At 37.4% G+C, this 25,125-nt stretch overlaps 1 protein-coding gene across 2 annotated transcripts in view; it reads left to right on the forward strand.

The window, feature by feature from the left end:
* The window catches only part of dennd4c (DENN/MADD domain containing 4C), a 107,850-nt gene that overhangs the window by 57,468 nt on the left and 25,257 nt on the right, over positions 1–25,125 (forward strand). For both annotated transcript variants that reach the window (XM_084109881.1, XM_084109882.1), the window contains exons 7-17: positions 1,187–1,253; positions 1,364–1,422; positions 4,778–4,922; positions 5,228–5,403; positions 5,554–5,654; positions 5,775–5,993; positions 7,447–7,592; positions 9,071–9,109; positions 9,784–9,914; positions 18,475–18,607; positions 20,954–21,160. In XM_084109881.1, coding sequence (XP_083966007.1) covers positions 1,187–1,253; positions 1,364–1,422; positions 4,778–4,922; positions 5,228–5,403; positions 5,554–5,654; positions 5,775–5,993; positions 7,447–7,592; positions 9,071–9,109; positions 9,784–9,914; positions 18,475–18,607; positions 20,954–21,160 — 1,423 coding nt within the window. The remainder of the gene's footprint in view (positions 1–1,186; positions 1,254–1,363; positions 1,423–4,777; positions 4,923–5,227; positions 5,404–5,553; positions 5,655–5,774; positions 5,994–7,446; positions 7,593–9,070; positions 9,110–9,783; positions 9,915–18,474; positions 18,608–20,953; positions 21,161–25,125) is intronic.

A 25,125-nucleotide genomic window follows, 5' to 3' on the forward strand; every position in this document is an offset into this window, starting at 1 on the left:
GTATGTTTACAGCATTAGGTGAGATTTTTTTTTTTTCTTGATAAGAATTAACATGTATCTACTGTACCTAATATTTATCCAAATGAATCAACATTGAATCAAGATCGGAATCAAATCACAAGATTTGAATTGAAAACGTGAAATTTGTGTCAAGCAATATTAAAAACAGTAGCCTACCAGTCATTGTACCATGTAAACATTGTAACATGTTGTCACTAAACTTAACAAAATTCTGTTTAGTTACCAAATGTTTTGACAATCACAATACACTTCTACAGTTGAGAAATACACATTTCAGCATTATCACTAATCTGTGTGTGCATTTTCCTTGAGAACCAAGCAAGTTGACTCATGAAACCATTTGTTTATTATATCGCAATCGCATATCGCAATATTGACCTCAATAATCGCAAAATGACATTTTCCCCAAATCGTGCAACCCTAATTGGGACACAGCTATTTTATATTCAGTAATGTTATCTCAATTTTTTTTAAATGACAATAATAGTTTTTTGCACAGTCTGAATCCAAAACCTAATGAACAATGAGCAATTCTCTTCCAAGACAGCATAACCCATCATGGAACCTCATAAGTGACTGATTTGAAAAGCTGTGCCTAGATTGTCAGACTGTGTGTCTGACACAATATAATTCTAATAGAATTTTACATTAACATGTTACTAAGCTAATTATACAGTAGTCTAATAATCATGAAAATACACAGCACGAAAACATTGGGTGAAATAGTACACATTTATTTAGATACATTTTTTTTTATTGACAATTTGTAGTGTTTAATGAAATATTTATAATCAAGATTTCTCTCTCTTTGTCCACCATCTTGGATTTATATTGATATACTCTATACTGGATTTATTTTTATTGGATTTATATTTACTTAGCTTGTCGCAATTCCTACCTTTTGTAAAAGCCTTTGAATCAGGAGTGTGTTTATAAGGCCTTAAAATGCAGCCTACATAGACAGCTCACTACGTTTTGAATTTTTTCTTTTATTTGAGTGAAAAGTGAACAGTAACTATTGCTGTCTATAACTGACACTTACACCAAGACATAATTAATGTTGTTAGGGATCAGCTTTGCAGAACTGTTACAAAACTGTTAATTGTTTGACTGTGATATCGAGATACGAGTTGGGTTAATATTTACTTCTTTTGGTTTTTTCCAGACACATATCCCACTTCATGCACAATGTCTCTTTCCCTTCACCTCAGAGGCCAAGAATACTGGTCCAGGTGAGGACTGTCTATATATATAATTATTATTATTTTTTTTAAATTATTATTTAGTTATTGCTCAAGTCTTCTGTAATCATATATTTGTTTTGTTTTTTCCTTCCGACAAGCTGTCAGCACATGACACCTTAATCCTGTCCCAACCTGTTTGTACACCTTTACCATTAAGGTAAATTATTTCTGTGTGATTGAGAAATAGACATACTGTTGCTTTAGATAATGAAATATGAAACAAGTGGCATTTACTTGAATTTAATTGATTAATTTTTGTTTGGACACTTTCATGGGCTGCTTCCCACATAATTTTGTAATATTATGGGGTCCCACTTTGACATCACATTGCACAACTGACTATATACTTATTTAAATAAAGCACAGCCTTTGGCGTTTTGAAAAGTGCATTAATCCATTCCATGATTTTGCTTTTAGCTTGATTGACAGATGCTCTGAACACAATGTTAGAGACCTTTTATGTCATTATTAGAAGTGTAAACAATATCTTCAGTTTATTATGAAACTATGGCAGGACACATTAGTTTTCTCTTCAAGGTGGAGTGGTGGTGGTTTTACCATCTAAAGATCAGAGAAGGATTGTCCACCCAAAAGTGCAAATTCTGTAAACATATAAAATAAAATTCTTCTGTGGAACATTATAGAAGATATTTGAAGAATGTTGGTAACCAGTTTCAGTTCCCATTGACTTAAAAAAAAAAAACATGACTTTGACCATGAACTTCTCTGACCACTTAAATGAGTTTTCTAAGTAAGTGAAAAGGGTCATGAAACCCACAGTTTTGAGAGTGTTGCGTATTACATCACACAATATTTTTAATATTAAGGTGATGGTGCTCAGTGGCTAAACTGGAGTTTTACATATGGGGTGGCTAGGAATGGCTTAGGCTACTTCAGGGGGCCCATAGACCATGAAAGAAAATTAGTGTGTAACCCTAACTTAGCATAAAAAAAACAGGAATGAATCCTATGATTGCTGATTAGAGGTAGAGGTGATAATTCACATAACCAGTTTTTCAATGTTGTAGATAGTGTGATCCACATTAGCTAAACATTCCTATACCATAACTTGTGACACTGTGACTGTTAATATTCTCTTAATATTCAGTGTTAATATACAGTGAGGAAAATAAGTATTTGAACACCCTGCTATTTTGCAAGTTCTCCCACTTGGAAATCATGGAAGGGTCTGAAATTGTCATCGTAGGTGCAATCCAGAAATCACAATGTATGATTTTTTAACTATTTATTTGTATGATACAGCTGCAAATAAGTATTTGAACACCTGAGAAAATCAATGTTAATATTTGGTACAGTAGCCTTTGTTTGCAATTACAGAGGTCAAACGTTTCCTGTAGTTTTTCACCAGGTTTGCACACACTGCAGGAGGGATTTTGGTCCACTCCTCCACACAGATCTTCTCTAGATCAGTCAGGTTTCTGGGCTGTCGCTGAGAAACACGGAGTTTGAGCTCCCTCCAAAGATTCTCTATTGGGTTTAGGTCTAGAGACTGGCTAGGCCACGCCAGAACCTTGATATGCTTCTTACAGAGCCACTCCTTGGTTATCCTGGCTGTGTGCTTCGGGTCATTGTCATGTTGGAAGACCCAGCCACGACCCATCTTCAATGCTCTAACTGAGGGAAGGAGGTTGTTCCCCAAAATCTCGCAATACATGGCCCCGGTCATCCTCTCCTTAATACAGTTTAATACAGTTAATATGATGCTACCACCCCCATGCTTCATAGTAGGGATGGTGTTCTTGGGATGGTACTCATCATTCTTCTTCCTCCAAACACGTTTAGTGGAATTATGACCAAAAAGTTCTATTTTGGTCTCATCTGACCACATGACTTTCTCCCATGACTTCTCTGGATCATCCAAATGGTCATTGGCAAAGTTAAAACTGGCCTTGACATGTGCTGGTTTAAGCAGGGGAACCTTCCGTGCCATGCATGATTTCAAACCATGACGTCTTAGTGTATTGCCAACAGTAACCTTGGAAACGGTGGTACCAGCTCTTTTCAGGTCATTGACCAGCTCCTCCCGTGTAGTTCTGGGCTGATTTCTCACCTTTCTTAGGATCATTGAGACCCCATGAGGTGAGATCTTGCATGGAGCCACAGTCCGAGGGAGATTGACAGTCATGTTTAGCTTCTTCCATTTTCTAATGATTGCTCCAACAGTGGACCTTTTTTCACCAAGCTGCTTGGCAATTTCCCCGTAGCCCTTTCCAGCCTTGTGGAGGTGTACAATTTTGTCTCTAGTGTCTTTGGACAGCTCTTTGGTCTTGGCCATGTTAGTAGTTGGATTCTTACTGATTGTATGGGGTGGACAGGTGTCTTTATGCAGCTAACGACCTCAAACAGGTGCATCTAATTTAGGATAATAAATGGAGTGGAGGTGGACATTTTAAAGGCAGACTAACAGGTCTTTGAGGGTCAGAATTCTAGCTGATAGACAGGTGTTCAAATACTTATTTGCAGCTGTATCATACAAATCAATAGTTAAAAAATCATATATTGTGATTTCTGGATTTTTTTTTTTAGATTATGTCTCTCACAGTGGACATGCACCTACGATGACAATTTCAGACCCCTCCATGATTTCCAAGTGGGAGAACTTGCAAAATAGCAGGGTGTTCAAATACTTATTTTCCTCACTGTACATTAACAATGTGTCGCACCACCACACATCAAAACAAGAGGTGAAAAGAAATGTCAATCAGCATCAAACTGTCTGTAGCAAATTCAATTTTGTGGTGGTAGCCAATCAGATGACAGTGCCACCCCGGACACCCATCTGGCTCCACCACTGAAGCTCCTGTAAGGCACCTTTAAATTCTATCGACAGCATTGCTTTAACAAATGATTTGTATTCATAACTACTGTAAGTGTTACAGTGGAAGTCTATGGGGCAAGCATTGCATCAAGATAGACTTTAAAAGGTTTTCAAAATAGTCTCATGAATGAAACATTATGCATGTTAACATGAGACTAGTTTGATAAAATTGCTCATTAACCTTGTCAGTGTAAAGTTATAGCCAGTAATCTTGGTAGCTTTCACACATTACATAAATATCCACAAATTACTGATTACATGGAGCAAACACCGAAATTACACTGGCAGCACATAATCAGAAGTTCTTCCTAGAACAGTAGTTCCACTGTCAAGGCCTGTTCACATTAAGGTCGATTACTATAATGAAAACTAATACATTTTTTAATAATTGTTCTAATTCCATGGAAATGGGGAATTCCATATCACAACTGTAACGATAATGACACACAGGAACGATATCAATGGAATCACTTTCAGAATGATTTTTACAGCTGATGAACAGCCAAATCAGAATCCACCTTTTAAAGAGATTGAGCATTTAAAGCGGCAGGCGACATAACTGCAACCCATGTTACTAAATGTTATTAAAATGTATAAAACCACTTCTGTAAAATTAGCATCTGATTTTTTGATTACGTAGACTATTCTCCCTCTTCCTCTTCTCCATTCTCAGTGGAGCAGACTACGGTACACTGCTCATGAATCTGGGCCCAGAAAACTGTGCCACACTACTACACTTTGTCCTGCTGGAAAGTAAGATCCTGTTGCACTCTCTGAGACCAGCTGTACTGACTGGAGTGGCTGAGGCCGTTGTGGCGGTGAGTGTTTGGTAAAAAAAAAAAAAAAAAACTTTAGGGAAAATTCACTGAACAGTTGGCCCACTCTTACACTTTTACAATATTTCACTGAAAAAAAAAAACATTTGCATTTATTTTTATAAAGCATTCTAAAGATTCAGATTTAGGTACCCTGATCACAGTGGTGTAGTGATGCCGTATAGTCCTAGTAAAGTATGCCAAAGTATGGTAATCTGTGTATATGTATGTATTGTGTGTGTGTGTGTTATTATTTGTTATATTATTGAATAAGTAGGACATCATCATCATTATCATACTCCTTCCAGATGATCTTCCCATTCCAGTGGCAGTGTCCGTATATCCCTCTTTGCCCTCTGTCTCTGGCGGGGGTCCTCAACGCACCATGTCCCTTCATTGTGGGTGTTGACTCTAGATACTTTGACCTCTACGATCCCCCACCCGACGTGGTCTGTGTGGACTTGGACACCAACACTATATACTTGTGAGCACCCTCAATCTATAAGATTTAACATTTGGGAATTTACTGCTCTATTTGTGCTTTTTATTTTATTTATTTATTTATTATTATTTTTTTAGGCATGCTTATTTTCTGCCTTTTTTCCCCTTCATATTTGCAATGTGTTTGTTTTAGGTTTGATGAAAAAAAACACAGTAACTGGAAGAATCTCCCAAAGAAGCCCTGCAAAAGTCTTATCAACTCTCTAGGAAACCTGCACCAGCAGCTTGCCACAGGTAAGATCTCCTTTCACCTTTATAGCTTTATTATTCACTGAAAATATTGCCCTCTGGTGCATCTCAAAAATATCAGAAAATTCTTTCCAAAAAAAGCATTTGAGCATTTGTTCCATACAGTTCGGCGTGAAGCACTTGAAGGCTTGGCAGTGGAGATGACCCCTATCGAGGCAGACTTCACCTGGCATAAAAAAAAGACGGAGTTAGAGATGGAGATCCAAGAGGTGTTCCTGCGCTTTATGGCCTCCATACTGAAGGGCTACCGAACCTACCTCAAACCCATCACACAGGCACCTTCTGATAAAGCTACTGCTGCAGACTCACTCTATGACCTGCAAGGTAACTCCTACAGCTGAATAGTGGACCTGTGTAGTCAAGTCACCTTCATTTATATAGCGCTTTTAACAATATGGACTGTTTCAAAGCAGCTTTACAGTGATAATAGGAAATTAAAGTAACATAGATTGTTTTGGCTTTATAGCAGCTCTAGAATAAAGTTATTGTCCAGCTAAAGTTAGTTGTGATTGATTCACTTCCGTTGCAAAGATCATTAGTTATTTAACTTATGGGCCGCTTACATGACACCATTCTAACAGAAAACCCTTAACGCACTCCAGCCTGCTAATTCACACAACAACAGTGCCTGGTGGCTCGAGAACACAAACCTTGAAATAGGTTCCAAGGTGCAAGCAAAATATATATTATATGTTTTATATATATAATTTATTTATTTATTTATTGTTTTATATGTGTCTCTGTGCAAGCTTTGAAAACGCTGACGGCGTGCACATGCGTATTACGTGTTTAGTCTATAGGTATGCGTGTAGTCTTTCTTTACAAATTGACCTCAAGAAATTACTTGTCTGGCCTTAAAAATTTATAATACAGAATTATTTATCGCTTCCGCGTAGCCATGTGAACCGGAACTATTTTGACAACGTTTTATCTGTACAATGGTAAAGGGAAGGGAAGGAGGCCTTCACAGGGGAGAGACTAGTTGACACTTCAGGACTGCGTTGTCATCGTGTCCAGGCGCAGGTCTTTCGTCAGATCTGGATACGGCCTGGATCCGGCGGACTGCGGTAAACCTCGGGATAAACAGAGACTAATATTAGCGTAGACAACATTCTTCTTATGATGTAACGAGTACATTACGATTTATGGGGAGTGTTCCCGGTTCCGGCTGACCTAATCTATGCAGCCTAACATTGAATTATAGAAGTTTATAATGTGTTATGTGTATGCTCAGTCAAAAAGATGTGTTTTTAGTCTAGATTTGAACTGACAGTGTGATCAGCAGCAAGCAATGTGTTGAGATCAGCAACTCTCATGTGTAGTGACATGAGATCTTGTTTTTGTCTGAATAAGCTCCACAAGTGTCACGTGCTGTGCTGGCGAGACAAGCCAGTAGGATGTCCCATTGCTCCTCCCCTTTTTGTAATAGCCAATAGCTTTTAGCTTTTACATCTCAGCCATGAACAAGATTTGCTACTTGTAATTGCTAGTCAAGTGGTATCAGAGGGAGGGACATTCTTATTATAGAGAGCATTTGATTGGTGACTTCTCTTGCACTCATTTTGTCCAACATGTTTGGTCCGTTTGTTTCCACAGTTCAAGAACTAAATTTTAGGACTACGTTTGCATACAGATGCTCATAAAGCTAAGAGACATGGACTAAAATTCATAGCAAGTCATGTCTCTATATGTGCCTATGTAAAGTGTAATTATTGCCAAAGTAATGATCTACTGTAACTGATTTGTCATTGACTAATGCTGATGTCTCTTCCTTTAGGATTCTTGAAGAGCAGAGATCGTGCTCATCAGAAGTTCTACTCTCAGCTCACCAAGACTCAGATCTTCATCCGCTTCATCGAGGAATGTACTTTTGTCAGCGACAAAGACACCGGTCTGGCTTTCTTCGATGACTGCATTGGAAAAGTAAGATGTGCAAAAAACAATGCATATATGCAGAATCCTATTCTGTAATATAATACAATAAACTAAAATATATTTTTGTTATTAGTATATATATATGAGTATATATTTTATTAGTATATAAGAGTATATATACAAGTTATAGAAGAGTAAGAGTATATATAAGTTATAGTATATAAGAGTATATATTTTTGCTTATACTCTTAGGTATCATTACTGTTGCTCATACTTGCTTATTTTCAGTGAAGGAAGAACCTGAGTCTTCCCTAGGGCATATAATGGAGACTTTAGGGGTGGACTCTTTTAACTTAGCAACCACCTAGAACACCAAGGAATTTGTTAACAATGGCTCAGAACACCAGAATGCACTGGAAACTACCTAGAACCCCTAGCAACAACATTTATGAGTTTGTTAAAGTGTTAACAAACTCATAAAATACCTGAGCAACCACATAACATAATGGCTACCACCTGAAAGAGTGAATTATTATTTTTATTTTTATTTTTATTTTTTAATAATACTATTTTAAAACCATTAATTCGAAATACTACCAAATAAAGCAAAAAAGACTCCGGTCCGGCACATCAATTTTCCCCCGCCCTGCGAGTGCTTGAAGTGCGTCAGAAACAGAGCGCGCGCGATCAGTTGTTGGTAATTTGTTGTGTAGCGTCACCCCTCGCCGCATCCAATGTAGACAGCATTGCTTTTGTTTCAGGGTGATTAACACACTCAGGCTCCCCTGTAGAAATGGGCCTGGCAGCTCGCGGCAGTTCTAGACACGGTGAAAGTTACTTGATTGTGACGGATGGCCGAATTTACATGACACATTATTAATTAGCATTATAGTCTGCGATAGATACAGTGCCAAAAAGAAGAAAAGAGGATAAAAGACAGAGGTAAATTGATGAATGAACAGTTTATCTAATTGCATAGTAGTAAGATACTATAATTTAATGGCAGTTATTTTTACCTTAAACTTTATGCTAGCAGTTGTTCTGAGTTCTCCAGAGAAGACAGTGTGATTTTGTAACAATCATGTCAGTTTTTAGACGCATTTTTTATCACTTTTTTTAATTAATGTTTTACTCTACAGTTGTGCAGTTTTGGGGGGGATATATGGCATTTTTAAAATTTATTTGCCAAAATTAGTAATGATATTTATATACAGGTTTATTAAAAATAGCAAAGTTTTATGTAAAATTCACATTAAATCTATATTGTAAAAAGCGCTATAAAGATAATGGGGTCTTGACTTGAATGCTAGATGTAATGCTCTTCACATATATGTGTATATATATAGGCTAAATAATCATGAACACAATGATGGGGTGAAATAGGCTGTGATGCATTGGGCACCAGGTAAAATCTTGCCTAGGGCAGCAAATTGGTCAGGGCCGGGGCTCTGCTTATCGCCCAATGGGAAGAACAGAGGATGTAGAATTTCCTATGATTGAATTTGTTTCCCACATCTCTCTTTCAGCTTTTTCCTTCCGACAAAGGACCGGACAAGGGTACAAAGGTGAGCCACTCCTTTCAGTAAGGTGTTACTGTGTCATGCTTGATATCAGATTAGTGTTATGCCCAATGTAAGGAAAGGAAAGGAAAACACAAACTGCCCAGGATATGTTTAGAGTATAAACCATGATGGCAGCAGATGGAGCTGATGATTAATGTGGCCTCTGTTTTACTGACCTCAGTGCTGTTTTGGAACGGCAGTTTTAAAGACTATAATAAAGGACATTAGTCTTAGTTCTACAGTTAAGGGAAATGTAGGAACAGATGGCCGTTACTCTTCCTACACTGAGCAACTGGTTTAGTGGAGTAAATAATTGACTCTGCCATCTGCTGTTGGGTGCATTGGCACATCATTTATCTAAACAATCTTAGCATGGGAATAATATGGAGAGAGTAATGGAAATTTCCAAGATCTCTCTTCAGGCTGACGGATAACAAAAGCCAGAGTGCTTTGTTAAAAGGAAAAGCAAAAAAAAAGTGTGTGTATATATATATATATATATATATATATATACTTTTCTTTTTTTTTTTTGCTTTTCCTTTTAACAAATTGTTGAAGATATTGATCAGCATTTTAATCAAACTCATGAGGGTTTGAAAACATTACGGGAGGTTCATGTATAATACCCTTTTGGTGACAATACCTGTAAATGTTAAAACTGTAACTGCATTGCACAGGTCGAAGGTGAGTCGTCTGAGGACACCAGGCTGATGGAACTGGATGAGTCGCAGAAGAGCGAGCACACAGTCTTCGTCATGCCACCTGAACCCCCTCTGGACGATGGTCCTGACCCCCCTCCCAAATACAGGTACACACACATAGGGATGTCATAATACCAACATTTCAGTCATAATGGCCCTCATTTATCATTCTTGCGTAGAAACGGGCGTATATGTTGGCGTAAGATTATGCTTACCTCCTCTCACCGCCTAATTTATGAAGCTGTGCGTACCTTTGAAATCCAGGTGTACACAATACCTGCCCTTGATAAATGCCGCGGCTGAAAACGATCGTCATTAGAATAACACGCCCCTATATATTCAAGTCTCCGCTTCCCCCACGCCCTCATTTTACGCCATGGACACACGGAAGACGGCAAAGAAGAGAAACTTCTCCGATGTGGAGATCGAGACCATCACCAGGGAAGTGGAAAGAAACAAAATGTTTTATTTGGGAGTTTAAAGAGTGGGAATACGGTGGAAATCCAGTTTAAATAGCTGTTTGGATGAGCAAATGACCTATCACAATGCATTATTTTACAGCACGTGTTTTGAAACAATTAGCATTTAATTTCGTATCACGTCACATGTATTGGGGTGTACAATAGTGATGATGATGTGATGTGGAGTACCATTCATTCACATTAATAATTGCATGACAATTTGTAATATTCTTATTATTAATGACGCTTATTGTTATTTATTATATGGCTTGGTTGAATTCCAATGTAGAATGCGGTCAGTTATTTCTTGATAACAGACCGTTGCGAAGTATAACACACCGTAGCCATGAAAAACAGAGCGTTGCTATAGACGCGGAACGGACTGTTTTCTTTAGCGGAAGAAATACAATAGTTTTTAAATCAATAAACTCCTTTTTAAATCAATATTTTGTGTCAAATTATTGATTTATTTTGTAGGTAGCCATGTAATAAGCGGGATAATGTATAGCGAGGCGGTTGTTGTGAATAACAACCCCTTCAGGCTGATCCAGTTCAGCCTGTCGGGGTTGTTATTCGCTATAACAACCGCCTCGCTATACATTATCCCTTACTTAGAAGAAGAATGTCGTTATTATTATTATTATTATTATTATTTAAAAGAAGAAGAATGTCATTTTTATTATTTTGTCAGTCTGAATTATTTTTTGGTCATTGAAAGCCTTTCATTACTGAACCCAGTCCGTGCGCACCTGCCGGGCCTAACCCTGAAACGTCAGGTAAAGCTCACAGGCTCGCAACTGAAAGAATACATATGCCTACAAATCAAATGCTTTGGTAAAGTCACACAAATTAAACATTGAAGTCAATGTTGCACAAAAATAAACACTGAAGTTTATAATTACTATGTTGTTGTTTTTTTACAGTGGGTCATAATATATCATATCTTTTAGTTTGTCAGTGCGTTTTGTGGTGTTAGGAATTGTTTTTCTGCGCATTTCCGCACTAACTCAAAACGTGCGTACATGTACACCACCTCCTGAGCTGGCGTAGGATTTGAGCGTGCCGTACGCCAACGTCCATATTGACAAATCTCAAAGTCACCGTGGTTTTGGGTGTATGCCAGGTGTACGCTGGAAATTTGGTGTACGCACTTTTGATAAATGAGGGCCAATGTCACTGAAATCCCATGAGTCATGATATCAGGTTCAGTACCAGAGCAAAAATGTATATGCCTGACACCAGTGGTTCTCAACCTGTGGCCCGTCACGAATGCAAATGCGCCCCATGATATGCCAACCACATTTATTTTTGTTTTTAACCCTCTGGAGTCTGAGCTGTTTTTGGGGCCCTTGAGATGTTCTGACAAGCCCTGACATTTGTGCTTTTTTCAGTTGCTTATAAACATATTAATGTCAAAGGTGTAAATTCACTCTATAAAGCACAAACAGGGCTAACATAATATGTGAGCCACGTGTATGTACATGTTTTCATTTTTGAGAGAATAATGTTTATGCGTAGATATTGAAAAAACTAAAAACTAAAATTTCTGAAATAAGGCCACAAAACACATAGTAAATATGTGTCAATAAGACTTTTGACCAATGGATGTCATCGCCTATTGTTTTTTCTTCAAAATTATGTGAAAATAGTCTTGCTTTATCGTTCAAATAAAACCATACATTGATTTAAATTGATGTAAAACAGGTTTTGCTTGGAAAGCCAATATGCGAGGGGGCGTGAACGAAGAGTGGTTTACACCTGAATTACCACCCACTCTGCATAATGATGAGCCATTCACACAGGTGTGACACTGACTGAGCCACAATGCAAGGACAAAAGATATTTAGAAGACTTACTATACTGACCATTTAAGATTTTGCTTACATCTATCTTGTACATAAGTTTTGCTATTTTATTAAAAAGGTTACAATTACAAAAATAATTACAATTTCAACAATATTTCAAGTGTACTCTTTCTTTGTAAAAAAACAAAAACAAAAAAAAGATTATAGGCCTACATTTTATCTATGTATTCATTACTTTGAATATAGCCAACATTGGAACAGCTAACATCTTAGTTGATGACTTTATTTTTGACAAAAATATTAGGCTATTTTATATATAGAAATTGCTAAACAAAAGCTTATTTGATGAGGCAGTATATTCTACAGTAAAAACTGTACCCAGATCTACTAAACAAAATGTTGTCTTTCATATTTCGCCTGACTGTAAAGTTGTTTTCATGAAATATTAGGGCATATAAATGTTAGTTTGCAGTTTACGTTGCTTATACAAATAGCCTACATTTTATTTCAACATATTTCAGATTTTTACTCATCTCAGTATAGCAATACAGTTTGCTAAAACATCATCATTCGTTGACGATAGGCTTATTTACTTTAAATCCAGGAAATTTGATAATGAAAAAATTATTAAAATTAAGAGACAATTGATACAAAACGAAATTCGTTTTAAAGGAAGGATTTGTACTTTCTGTTTTGAGGTCTCTGTGAAAGTTTGAAAGTCTTTTAGTGTTTTTTTTTAGAGCTCGCGTCCATAATGGAGAACTGTCACGTAATATTGTTTTTTGCCAGCTGTGGTAAACAGCGCGCATCTATGCCGTTCATTCATTCATAAACAGAAACCCGAGAAGGAAAAACTTACTAGTATTCCTCAGCTCGTATTCCTCGTATTCCTCATTATTCCTCACAGCGCTGCGAGACGGTGTAAGCAAGTAATGTTCTGAATAAACTTGTGTTTTGGTTTTCTCGAGCTGATACGGGGGGCGTTCACAGGATTGCGCGGATTACCTCAGCCATTTGCGTTTGAATAGCGCGCGCTCTCCGTGGGCGTGTCACATTACATTTGAATTAGCTCTAATGAGGTCGACTGGAATAGCTCTCTTTTAATACAGATTTCACAAGATGAGAATATTTGTTTTTTATATAAATTACTTCATTTAAAAGAAGAGAATTCAAGCTTCATAAAGACATATATCACGTGTATGTGTGAGAAGTATTCATTGAGTTATGGTTCATTTTCTGACGCGTTTCAGAATGGACTTCACGGACAGAGAGAAGGCAGAACTCGCTTCGTGTTTATTTTTTTTTATTTGTCAAAAAGCACAACACTATGTTTTTATTGTGAGTATACACAAAAATAATACACATTTAACAGAATCGATTGATGTATGGAACTCCTATGGAAAATCAAAGTCAACAGAGTATTTTTGAGTTTCTTTTACAACGATAAAAAAAAGCGAGCTGGTATCGCCGGCGATACCGCCGACCTCAGGGGGTTAAATTAAAATGTATTACAAAATACACTTTAATTTAAAAACAAAAATAAATTGTAAAATTGGATTTACTTTAAGACAAGACTGTCAAAAGGGTATTATACATGAACCTCCCATAATGTTTTCAAACCCTCATGAGTTTGATTATGGAGGATCCCTTTACCACTCTACAGATAAAGCGTTGTCTGGAAAATTCGTTTCGCGTACCTACCCCGAAGTGACAAAATAAAATAAAATTCTGTATCAAAATTGATAAGGAAAGACCAGTACTTTGTTTAGGCATGGTTTGTAGGGAATTACAAACCTGCGCACATATATTCAAACGCACATAACTATAGAACCAATTCTTAATGCGCATGTGAACGCCATCAGCGTTTCTCACAGGTTCGCGTTTAAAGTCTGTGTAGAGAGAATGGTGTCGTCTTAGCGGCCCCTAATTTAATAACAAATGATCGTTGCGACGGAAGCGAATCAATCAAAACTAACTTTAGCTGGAAAATAACTTTATTAAAGAACCGCTATAAAGCCAAAACAATCTCTGTTACCTTAAATTATACGTTTATCTCTGTAAAGCTGCTTTGAAACAATCTACATTGTTAAAAGCGCTATATAAATGAAGATGACTTGACTTGACTTGATTAAAATGCTTAATATATATATATATATATATATATATATATATATATATATATATATATATATCTTAGCTTTTCCTTTTAACAAAGCACTCTGGCTTGTGTTATCCATCAGCCTGCTGACAGTTATTGGAACTTTCCATTACTCTCTCCATATTATATTATAAATAATTTAAGTTTCTGTCGTATAAAATCATTTTGGTGATCATATATTATTTTCAGACATGCGCAGACCTATTATGTACTGACATAATTACGCAGTTAACGAACACTTAAAAGGGTTAAACAGTCATTTGCATTATTTTTTGTAAAATAAGGGATCAAAATGGACACATTTGTTATTAGAGGAGAAAAATGAAATGAGGAACATACCAATTGAAGAAACATGCTAACAAGAATAGTCGTAGCATCAGCATCGACGGTAGAAGAGTGCTGGAAGAATAGAAGAATCAGTTGGCTGTCAGTGAGCGATATGGGCTACCTTTTTGTTTGCTCTGTAGTAAAGTACTGGGCATATGTAAAACCTACAATGTCAAAAGGCATTTAGATACCACCCATGCAACATTTGACAAGAAATATCCACCTAGATCTCAGGACAGAGCTCTCAAGATTACTAGCCTTGAAAAAAATGCAATTGCTGAATTTATCTAGCACTTTATACAATACAGATTCTTTCAAAGCAGCTTCTCAGTTAACAGAAAAATTTGTGTTAATGTTATACAATAGTGTCATTATTCATCTCAATTTAGTTCAATGTTGATTCAATTTAGTTCAATAACAGTGTCAGTGTAGCACAGTTTATCAGTTATTAAACAAATTCAGTTCATTTTAAACGGCTCTACAAAAGGCAATAGTGTCATTATTCAGCTGAAGTTAGTTCATCAATTATAAATTAATATGATTAGGCTATAAAGCAGCTCTAAAGAAGTCAACTCACTAGGAGATAATCAATGCAAAACATCAAATGCTCAAAGATAAATATAAAAGATGCATACCTGACATCAGAAAGATACATAGTGCTGAATGTATGGAATATGCCTCAGACTATGGGCTCATCTGGCTACAGAATAGCCCTTAGCTTTTTGCAACTTTCCCTTAAGTACTTGTTTACTTTTCATTAAGATAAACATTCTCAAAATGGAGACTTTAACTAACAGTTAGAATTTGCTCTACGATCTTAGACCTGTGGAGTTCACATCCTCTTAGGGAACAGGAGGTAATTTGCATGCAAGAGCCTGGGAAAAGGCACACCTTCTGCAGAAGGGAAAGTATCCCTAAACTCTCAAGTCTTTATTATGATTTAGTCTACATCTGTGGGGATGAGACTCTTGTTACAGTGACGCATTGCTGCCACATACATATTATGTTTTCCACTCAATTATGTCATAATAACGAGATCTTATGTTGTTAAAACGACATATTTTCTCTTAATAATTTTTCTGTATGACCAGAGATGATGGAGTGTTTTAAGTTGTTTCCACTGCTGATAGGAAAATGCGAGTGATGGCACCGGCGCCTCCATGTCATGCAGTGCACGCTCCACGCTCCACACTCCGCACAAACACTTGGATATGCGCCTAATAATAGTAAACATTTATCTAGGTTAACGTTAGAACGAGCGGCCATGTCAGACGGATAAGTCCTCTTCATGTTTAACAAATCAAATTCTGTTTCATTTTCTTGCGCCAGGGTGGCTAGAACACAACACTAGAAAAGGGTGAAAAGGGTGGCTAGAAAAGGGTGGCTAGAACACAACACTTAGCCTATACAGATAAACGTCCCAGCGCCGGTGTTTTTCTTTAAATAAATTCGTTAAGGCTTTAATTAATGCCACAATAATTTGTTTATTTTATTGGCTACTTACATTTTTCATTTTTGTTTTGCATTGAATACAATTTAAATAATTTGTTGTGCACCGCAATGCCATCCTGCCATAGAAAGCCACGTTAAGAGTTTTCTTTGTAATAAAGGGTATCTATGGGAGGAAAACGTGTAATTAAATGCGTTGCGTTCATATTCTGGGCTCATCTGCTTTTCTGTAGGATAGTATGGTTTATTAATAAGGTGTGTACAGCATTTGATCTTTATCACTGTAGTAGCCTATTAAGCCACATTAAGCTTTTTCTTTATAATAAGGGTTTTCTATGGGAGGAAATGCTTAGCCTAATGTGCAATTAAACGCAATGTTCATATTCTGGGCTCATCTGCTAATCTGTAGGCTACACATGCTTTATTAATAAGGTGTGCACAGAATTTTATCTTTTAACATGAATGTCCATTGGGGGCTGCTATTGCTTCAGCTTTTTGAACGTAGAAGTATGATAAAGACATTATAGGTTATAAATTTTATGTGGATAGTCATATTTTGTACATGACTACACATGTCCTTATAAGGCCTAGAACATTTGTCGTTTTAAAGACATAACATCTCGTTATTATGAGAAAAAGATGTCGTTTTAACGACATAACATCTCGTTATTACGAGAAAAGATGTTGTTAAAGCGACATAACATCTCGTTATTACGACATATTATGTCGGTTTAACGACATAACATCTCGTTATTACGACATAATTGAGTGTAAATGGCAGCAATGCGTCACTGTATCTTGTACCAGTCACACTGAGACATTTCAAAGGATGAACATTCTTTGAAAATCACTTGCATTTAAGCAGATCATTATATTCTGCATATAACCATTTTGAGTAAATTGAGTGAAGGGAAGGAAGTGGTGGAGAAACAACAAAGGAGAAGGATCTTCGCTCTGCAGGGTGTGGAGACTGTTAATATGCTGTGCAGACGATCAAAGTACCTGAGGTTCTTCCAGCATTACAGACGTATAATGATTGTTGTAACTGAAGTAGAAGATAAATGACTGGAAAGAAATGCTGTAACTATTGTAATACCCTTAATTTGCAACTCTATGGTTACTCGTTTTCAAGGCAACTTGTTTGTTGGAAATTTCTGTCCAGACCTACTTTTTGTGGCTGCCATTCTCTTACCCCTACACCTCCCTCAGCCCGCATCTAAAGCATCTTTATCCATTAGCACAAGCCCATAATCTATTTCCATGCATCTATTGGCTCATTGAGTGCCATTTTGCCACTCACAGTACAGCCTTGAGATTTGGCCAAGCACTTTGCTCTCCGCTGGCACTGTTTGCAAAATAATCGCCCCCAAATTTAGCCCATATAAATCCTTGTTTTTCTACCGTCTCTTAGAGTAATGATAACCATTCTGTATCCCAGGGTTGTTTTAAAAATTGTATTTTGTGTTGTGTTGCAATTTTAGGTGTAGCAGGATGACACAAAGACGTTCATATTTTAACTGAGTTTGTGAAATGTCTACAGAATGTAAATGTTAAACTGAACAGTAAAATGGGAAGGTTGCAGTGCAAGAAAGTGAAACAAAATGACCATAAATATCAAAGTTTCGCCCATTGAACATATCGAGCAGCAAAACTCAGATATAAACTAAAACTATGGATTAAACAGAATGGTACTTTCATACAATATGACTTTCATCTGTGTTGTAAAGTTTTATTTCATCGAAGCAGAGACCAGTGAGATAGTTGGGATCGCGTTCAACAGAAGTTATTTCTTATTGAGAACTCTGCTGTACGCGGCTGTAGAAACTTCCAACATGATCTAATCTAACATAACTTTACATGGTATCTTATAGGCATTTTAGGAGGAGGGACTTTTTGGGGGTGTAGACAAATTCAAACAAAGCATGTAAATGAGTATACAGGTTAAGGTAACACCCTAGACTGAGGGTCTAGCCAATCCTAATTCAATCAGCATAAGGCTCCAAGGGCCATTTGGGTCCGAAAGCCATTTGCAGAACAAAAGGTGAGATTCTCAGTGAATCATTCGTGTGCTAATCCCATCAGTTCTGAGTGATACTGGGACTCAAAGAGCCATTAAAGACAAGGAGGAGAAAACAGGAAAGGCAACTTTGCTGAGCAGAATCATTATCTTACCCTTAAACACTAAATACAATATTCTTTACCGTGATGTTATGTAAGGAAGCATATTTGAAATAGATTCTTAAATTTGAATCCTTCATCTGTATAAAAAAAATATGCAACAAAAATCTGATATATGACAACAAGTAAATAAAATGTAGAGGGAATGACCTATAGGTATACTGTCTGTGGTATTGTGTTACTGTCTGTACTGTATTGAGTAGACTTTTTATTTAAAATTTTGTGATTATGTTTGCACTCTGATTTTATTCTGTGCTCCTCTAATTATGAGTCATCTGTGTTTCCACAGTTATCAGAATTTCCCTTGTTTACGGTTGGAGTTGTTTGATCGTCCGCGAGAGCTGAGGCCAGCGCTTAGTACAAGAACCGCAGGGGCCAGTGTGTCCAGCAGCCCTGCCCTGCTGGCCAAAAGAACCAAACAGGTGAAGATTGTTTACATGATGTTATAGTACCAGACTACTGGAAATTCTGAAATGCTATCGCTTATGGTCCAAACTCAGACTTTTCCAGCTTATGCTGTGCCCTACAGATTTTCATTACATTTACACAGGAGTCTTAAAAATGAAAAAAGTTACTATTTTTAACTTGACATCTTAAAAAAGCAAGACTTATGGCAGAACATTCAATTCAAACCTTTAAAAGTACAGCCATTAATAAATATTACAGCTTAAAAAAATTATAAACATATCGACCTCACTAAACAACTAGTCATTTGTTAGATTATGTAATGTAAGTTTGCATGTAAGCCTTAATATCTAAATTCATTACCTTTATCAGAATCATGATATTCATCAGTTTGAGGTCATGAATTCATCAAACTGTTTATCAAAGAGTAGTTTTGGCAATAATTGTAATCTTGCATACTATTTAGGGTGGATACTATGTGAATTGGCCGGTGGGTCAGTGTCTCCATGTCAACAGTGTTATTTCTTTACTCAAGTATTCCAAGTCGAGTAGCACTTTGTTCTTACTGACTGAGATTAAAATGTAAACCAAAATCAGCTGATCTTAACCAGTCACAGAATTATTTCCCCAAACACAGCTGTTGCTATTTCTCTGGTTGTGTGCTCTTTGGAGATACCCTAGTGGTTTTTCAGTAAGAATGGGTGTATAGGAGACTAATACTTCTGCACCAATTGTCCCTAAAAGAATTCAGTTTTTGTAATATTTTATACTGTCAAGACTCTTGCCCCATGACAATTGGGGGCTCGTCCGGGACCAGAAAAGTGATATATGCTGCAACACAATAGCTTAAAAATAGGCAAGAGTCTTGAAAGCATAAAATAATACAAACTTGGCTTGTAAAAAAAAAAAAAAAAAGTACTGGGCCAAGGGGTTGGGCTATAGGCATTTTATAAAAGCGTGCACATTCACATGAGGTAAACGTTAGATCATATAAGGACTCTTAGAAACAGTGTCTTCAAGGATATTTGAATTGAATTCTATGTCTAAACTTTAGTAAGTCAGTTATGACTGCATTTACAATGAAATTATAAGAATTTGTTCCAGTCTGGAATAAACGTGATATTAAAAGGTAGACTGGGTAAACCCAGCCCGATCTGCCGGCGATTTGATTTGATTTGATTTTTAAACCTGTACATTGTTCTATCCTGCTTCCGTTACATTTGCGGGAACCAATCTCAAACTGGCTTATCCACCTGGCACGCTATTGGCAGGTTGAATCCAATCCAATTCCTTTTAACCTCTCGACGATGCTCAATGGCTTCTTTAGTTTAGCAAACAAATCGCTCAAGTGGTTGTAAATACCACTCACTTTCATGTTTTTTTTTTTTTTGCACAACCTGCAAAAATCGCTCGATGCCATTGCTGCTTCTGCAAACCGCTGATCAATGCTCCAAACCAACACGTTTCCTGCCTGGAGTTTTCGCTGCAAAGTACGTCATCTGGATCGTTGGTCTGATTGGTTGAAGGACTATCCAATTGTGTACAGTCATTTGAACTATGCCCGTTGATCACGCCTCTTGTGCAGTAGAAAATACAGAGCAGACTCCCCAGACTGTTGTTCAATCTTAAAAGATTGAGCTTGGTCTGGTGATAGCCAGACTAATTAAAAAAGAAGTTTCTCCAAAATTTGAGGTTATGTAGTAACCTTCTTTTTTTTTTAATGGTTTGACTTACTGTCAGGGATGAACGAGACAGATGCAATTGCCAATGCAGTAAGGTGAATTTATTAGCCAAACACAAATGGGAACAGCAGGCAAAGCCAGTTAAACACTGGTAAGGAGAGTCGTGGGTATCCAGGCAACAATCAGAGCCGCAAACAGACAGTCCATAAACACGATCCGAACTTGTTAGAGTAGCAATCATCCACACTGGAACAGGACTGAGGAACAACTGAGAGCTGGAACACAACGCACGAAAAACACCAAACTTCTGACAACACAGAACAGAAAAGGCACATGTTAAGTAGAGTTGTGCTAATGAGGACCAGGTGATACAGATGACTCAATCAGCACTCACGAGAACAGAGATAGAGAGAGAACAAATGAGTCAGTGAACCTGAAAACCGTGACACTAAGCTGCACAACTTTAATGCTTAATTCTATATTTTTTTCCAACCATGCAATACTAAAGGAATAATAATAATTATTTTTAAAAATGCTGCATAAGTAAGCAAGTGTAAAAAACTGGGTACACGGGTTTGATTTGTCGAGTTGTTACATTTGTTTCTTGCAGCTAAAATCTATTTAACAAGAGAATGCCCTTTAATAGCCATCTCTGAAACTCAAACACCTTTTTCCACACAGGAAATCAAATTGGCCTACAAGTTGGCAAAGCGTTTCTATTCCAATCCACCCCAATGGGCAAAGTGTCTGTTTAGTCACTGCTACAGTCTGTGGTTCATCTGTCTTCCTGCCAGCATGCGTACAGCCCAGTCCAAACCCCGCGCCATGCAGCAGGCCTTCAATGTTCTGCTCAAGATGAGGAGCTCTGAGGTGGAGGTGCTCGATGAGGTGCGTGGACACAATATTTGACAAAAGGCGTAAATATTATACAGGCGTAAATATGAAATATATGTTCAATATTCTATTAATTAGATACATTTACTTCATAGACATCTTTAATCTCTTATACTGTATATCCATTTCTCTGTTTGTTCTGTTGTCTGTGTTTCTTTGTCTGGTGTCAGTGTTTGATATATGAACACTGTCCTGTACACGCTGTGTGGTATCAGTTTTTTTTTCAGAGTATAATTCACAAGCGCAATATGGTGCATCCCTAGTTTTATTATATACCTTATTTATATTACTGTATATATCAAGAAGGTAATGCCTGTGTATAAATGTTTTTAAAGATTTTTTTATTTTTTTATTATCATTTGTTGCAGCATTTATTCAATATAAAATCATTTGTGTATGGATTCTGATCTCTTATTGATTGTTGGTCCCAATTCGCTTTTCACACTACTTTTTATAACCTAGTGTAGGCTGCTACTAAATATAAGCTATAAAATATAAGCAGCTAAAATTATTTGGAACATAGCAAATGTCAGTAAAAGTAAATTAGATAATATCTGGGATGCTTTTTCATTCTCTTTGCATGTTTTAAGTTAACTGCGGCCTGGATCTGAGTTGTTTGGTTAAGGTGGTTTCTTTAAAGAAGAAAACAGAGTATTTTAGTGTGGTAGAAATTCCCCTATGAACATGACTTAAGTTAAACCAGGTTTCCCCAACACCTACTAATTTATACTCTACTGGCATCTCCACTTCAACACCTTCAAGTGTTCCCCTTCAGCATCAGCACTATCACTTGAGAATAGAAATAAGATCTATAGTGCTCCTCCACTAAACACTATCACTTGAGAATAGACGTAAGATCTCTTGTGTCTAGCCTGCTGTACAGCACCAGTAATTAGACAGACTACAGACAATGCCTTTTGAATATGCTTTAATCATGTCCTGGAGGATCTCTGACCAATTTCATAGAGAATCCCTCCCAACAAAAAGGGTACAACAGTTTTTATAAAACAGAAGCATGAAAAAGGTCACATGTTTCATTACATAATTTTTCTCCAATATGATTGGCTCTTCATATGTATAATTCAGCAAACCCTTCTGTTACTAGGTAAAAACAAATCTGGGTTTCTTGATCACTTCACCTTGTTACTCAAGTCATGAGGTTATATATATATATATATATATATATATATATATATATATATATAGTCTTGTTTCCCTTTTGTTATATTCAGACACACTAACTTTGGCCCAAGTGCTAGGGACATTTAGTTTTCAAAAGCATATCAATGTTAATCCTGCAAGAAAAAGAAAGATTAGTTATGATTAATTAAAAAATTCCTTCACACTTAGATTAACTCGACACATCATATGCAACCCTGACCACCACCCAAGGTTGTTTGAGTGATCAAATTATAATATGTCAGGTTTTTTTTTTTTTTTTTGATCTCAAGACAGTTGTTAACCCTCTGGGGTCTGATGTGTTTTCTGTGCCCTGGAGGTGTTCTGACATGCTCTGACATTTGTGCTCATTTCTGTTACTTGTGACATTTTCATGGCTAAAGTCTGATTACACTGTATTCAGCACAAACTCTGCTACAAAAATAAGCAAGCAGCATGTATGTAAAAGTTTGTAGTTTTGAGATAATTACATTTATGCGTGGTTTGTGAAAAAAGAAAAGAAAAAAAAAGGTCACTGAAATAAGGTCATGAAACCCATATAGGCCGGGAGCCAGGTCTGCCAGGGATTTCTGCCTTTTTGCTGTCAAATATCACCCTCAACATACCCCAAAAGACAAAAAAAATGTCTGTCCGCCTGACAAATTGTCATCAAAAGTGATCATTTTCAAGCATTTTATTATATATATATCACTGCCTCAAATGTACATGAAAAACTTCCCAAGTTTATAAGCTTCAATTTAAGTCCAAGATGACCTTTCTATCTAGAGGATTATAGCTGGTATAACCAAAGTTCTCAACTGTACCTCAAATCGGAGAAAACAGAACTTTCAATCATTACCATTCCATATGGGTTCCATAAGTCCACAAAGTCCTCGCAACACAAGGAATAAAGATGACTCTAGTGTGCAGTCTGTTATCAAAAAGCCAACCTTCAATAGAGTAAACGTTAGTAACCTTCTGTACAGGTAAACATTCTTTACAGCCAAATGGCGAAACTAAAATACAGCTCAAACATAAAATAGGAAACAGTTATTTGGTTCTTAGATCTTTTTGCTGCTTATCCATGCTGTACTTCGACTACTGGTCATGTTAGTGTAGGATATAAACTCTCAATCATCATTTTCCTCCTCCTTCCTCATCTTCATCTATATTTGTATGGATTTCATCAGTCAAATCATCTTCACCTGTTTCACGCTCTCCATGATGGTGACCTCAAACGAAAACATTTTCAATAAGACATCAACATCTAAACCTCTGTTAATTCTCAATAAAAACTTCTGTAGACGTGTGACAGAAAATAAAGTCAGTCTGGTTAGTAATATAGTAATATTTATATTCTACACTAATACAATACACTAACATGACCAGTCGTCGAAGTACAGCATGGATAAGCTCTAAGAACAAAATAAATGTTTTCTATTTTACATTTGAGCTGTATTTTAGTTCCCTTATCGGTCGGTCACTCTCTACGTACGTCGTTACCAACTGATAGGAATCTCGCTAGAGAGACCAATCTACTTCAAGTGAAACTAAAACGAGCCAATACACATTGGCATGCAATCATTTGCATCAGCTGTTTAGCCCTGTAGGGCGGGTATATAATGAGCAGAAGATGCGATTGCATTTCAGCTTTTTGCTTCGGAGCCAAGCACTTTGATGTGTTCTACATATCTTCAAGGAGATTGTGAAACTGAGCGAGCTTCTTCTTCTTCGGACCTCTTCACACTGGTGCGGGTGACACAGCACAGCAGCGCGAGCGGTCTTTTTTCTCTCTCTTTCTTTTCTTTTTGAATCACTTCTGCACGGGCGCCGTCCACGAGACGTGTGCTTTGAAGTGGAACCTGTTCGTCGAGTGGTTTTCTTCTCGCCGAGAGGACCCCCGAAGATGTTCGATAGGGTCCGTGCTTTCCTTCTTGCAGCAAGGATTGGAGCGAAGGCTGTCTGTCTCCCTCCACCCTCAAAGTACATGCTGCCGCTATTTCAGATTATCACGACCACATAGATGGCAAATTAGTTGGAAAGCCGGTTAAAAAGACGGTTAAACCCTCCTTGTCCCCCCTCCATACCCTCTTGGGACCTTTCCCTGGTGCTTTAAGCTCTTCAGGATGCTCCCTTTGAGCCTTTGCAGTCAGCAGACTTAAAGCTTCTCTCTTTGAAGACTTTGCTGCTGATTGCACTGGCCTCTATCAAGAGGGTAGGGGCCTGCAAGCATTTTCGGTCGACGAATCGTGCCTAGAGTTCGGGCCGGGTGACAACCATGTTGTACTGAGACCCCGGCCTGGCTATGTGCCCAAGGTTCCTACCACTCCCTTCAGAGATCAGGTGTTAGGCTGGGTTCCATATGTGTGACCCTACGGGGATTCCATATGTGTATACTTCCACGGCTGCTCCTAATCAAAGCCCTGTGTCTTTCCCTTGGGCTAAGTTACCCAATATTCATATGCAGTACAACCTTCGGGCTATTCCATATGTATTTTTCCACATAACTCGATTTGATTTGATTAGCCTTTATTGTCTCCTGACGGAGAAATTCATCTTGGGCATTCGAGATAACAGATGCAACACAATATACATAACACATAACATGATTTACCTACACATAATTTACCACCTTAAAAAACATTCCCCCCACCACATCCCACCTTCCTAGCACATTCTGTTAACGCATGCTGTAGTCAGTAGCCTCGAAGAAAGTAGCCAACTCCCTCGAAAAAAGTGGCTTCCGCAGCGTTCCCCTTCCATAGAAAGGGCACGCTTTCCCAGTGTTGTCCAATAATCTC

This window comes from Abramis brama (assembly GCF_963993115.1).
Source record: "Abramis brama genome assembly, chromosome: 3".
NCBI classification, from domain to species: domain Eukaryota; kingdom Metazoa; phylum Chordata; class Actinopteri; order Cypriniformes; family Leuciscidae; genus Abramis; species Abramis brama.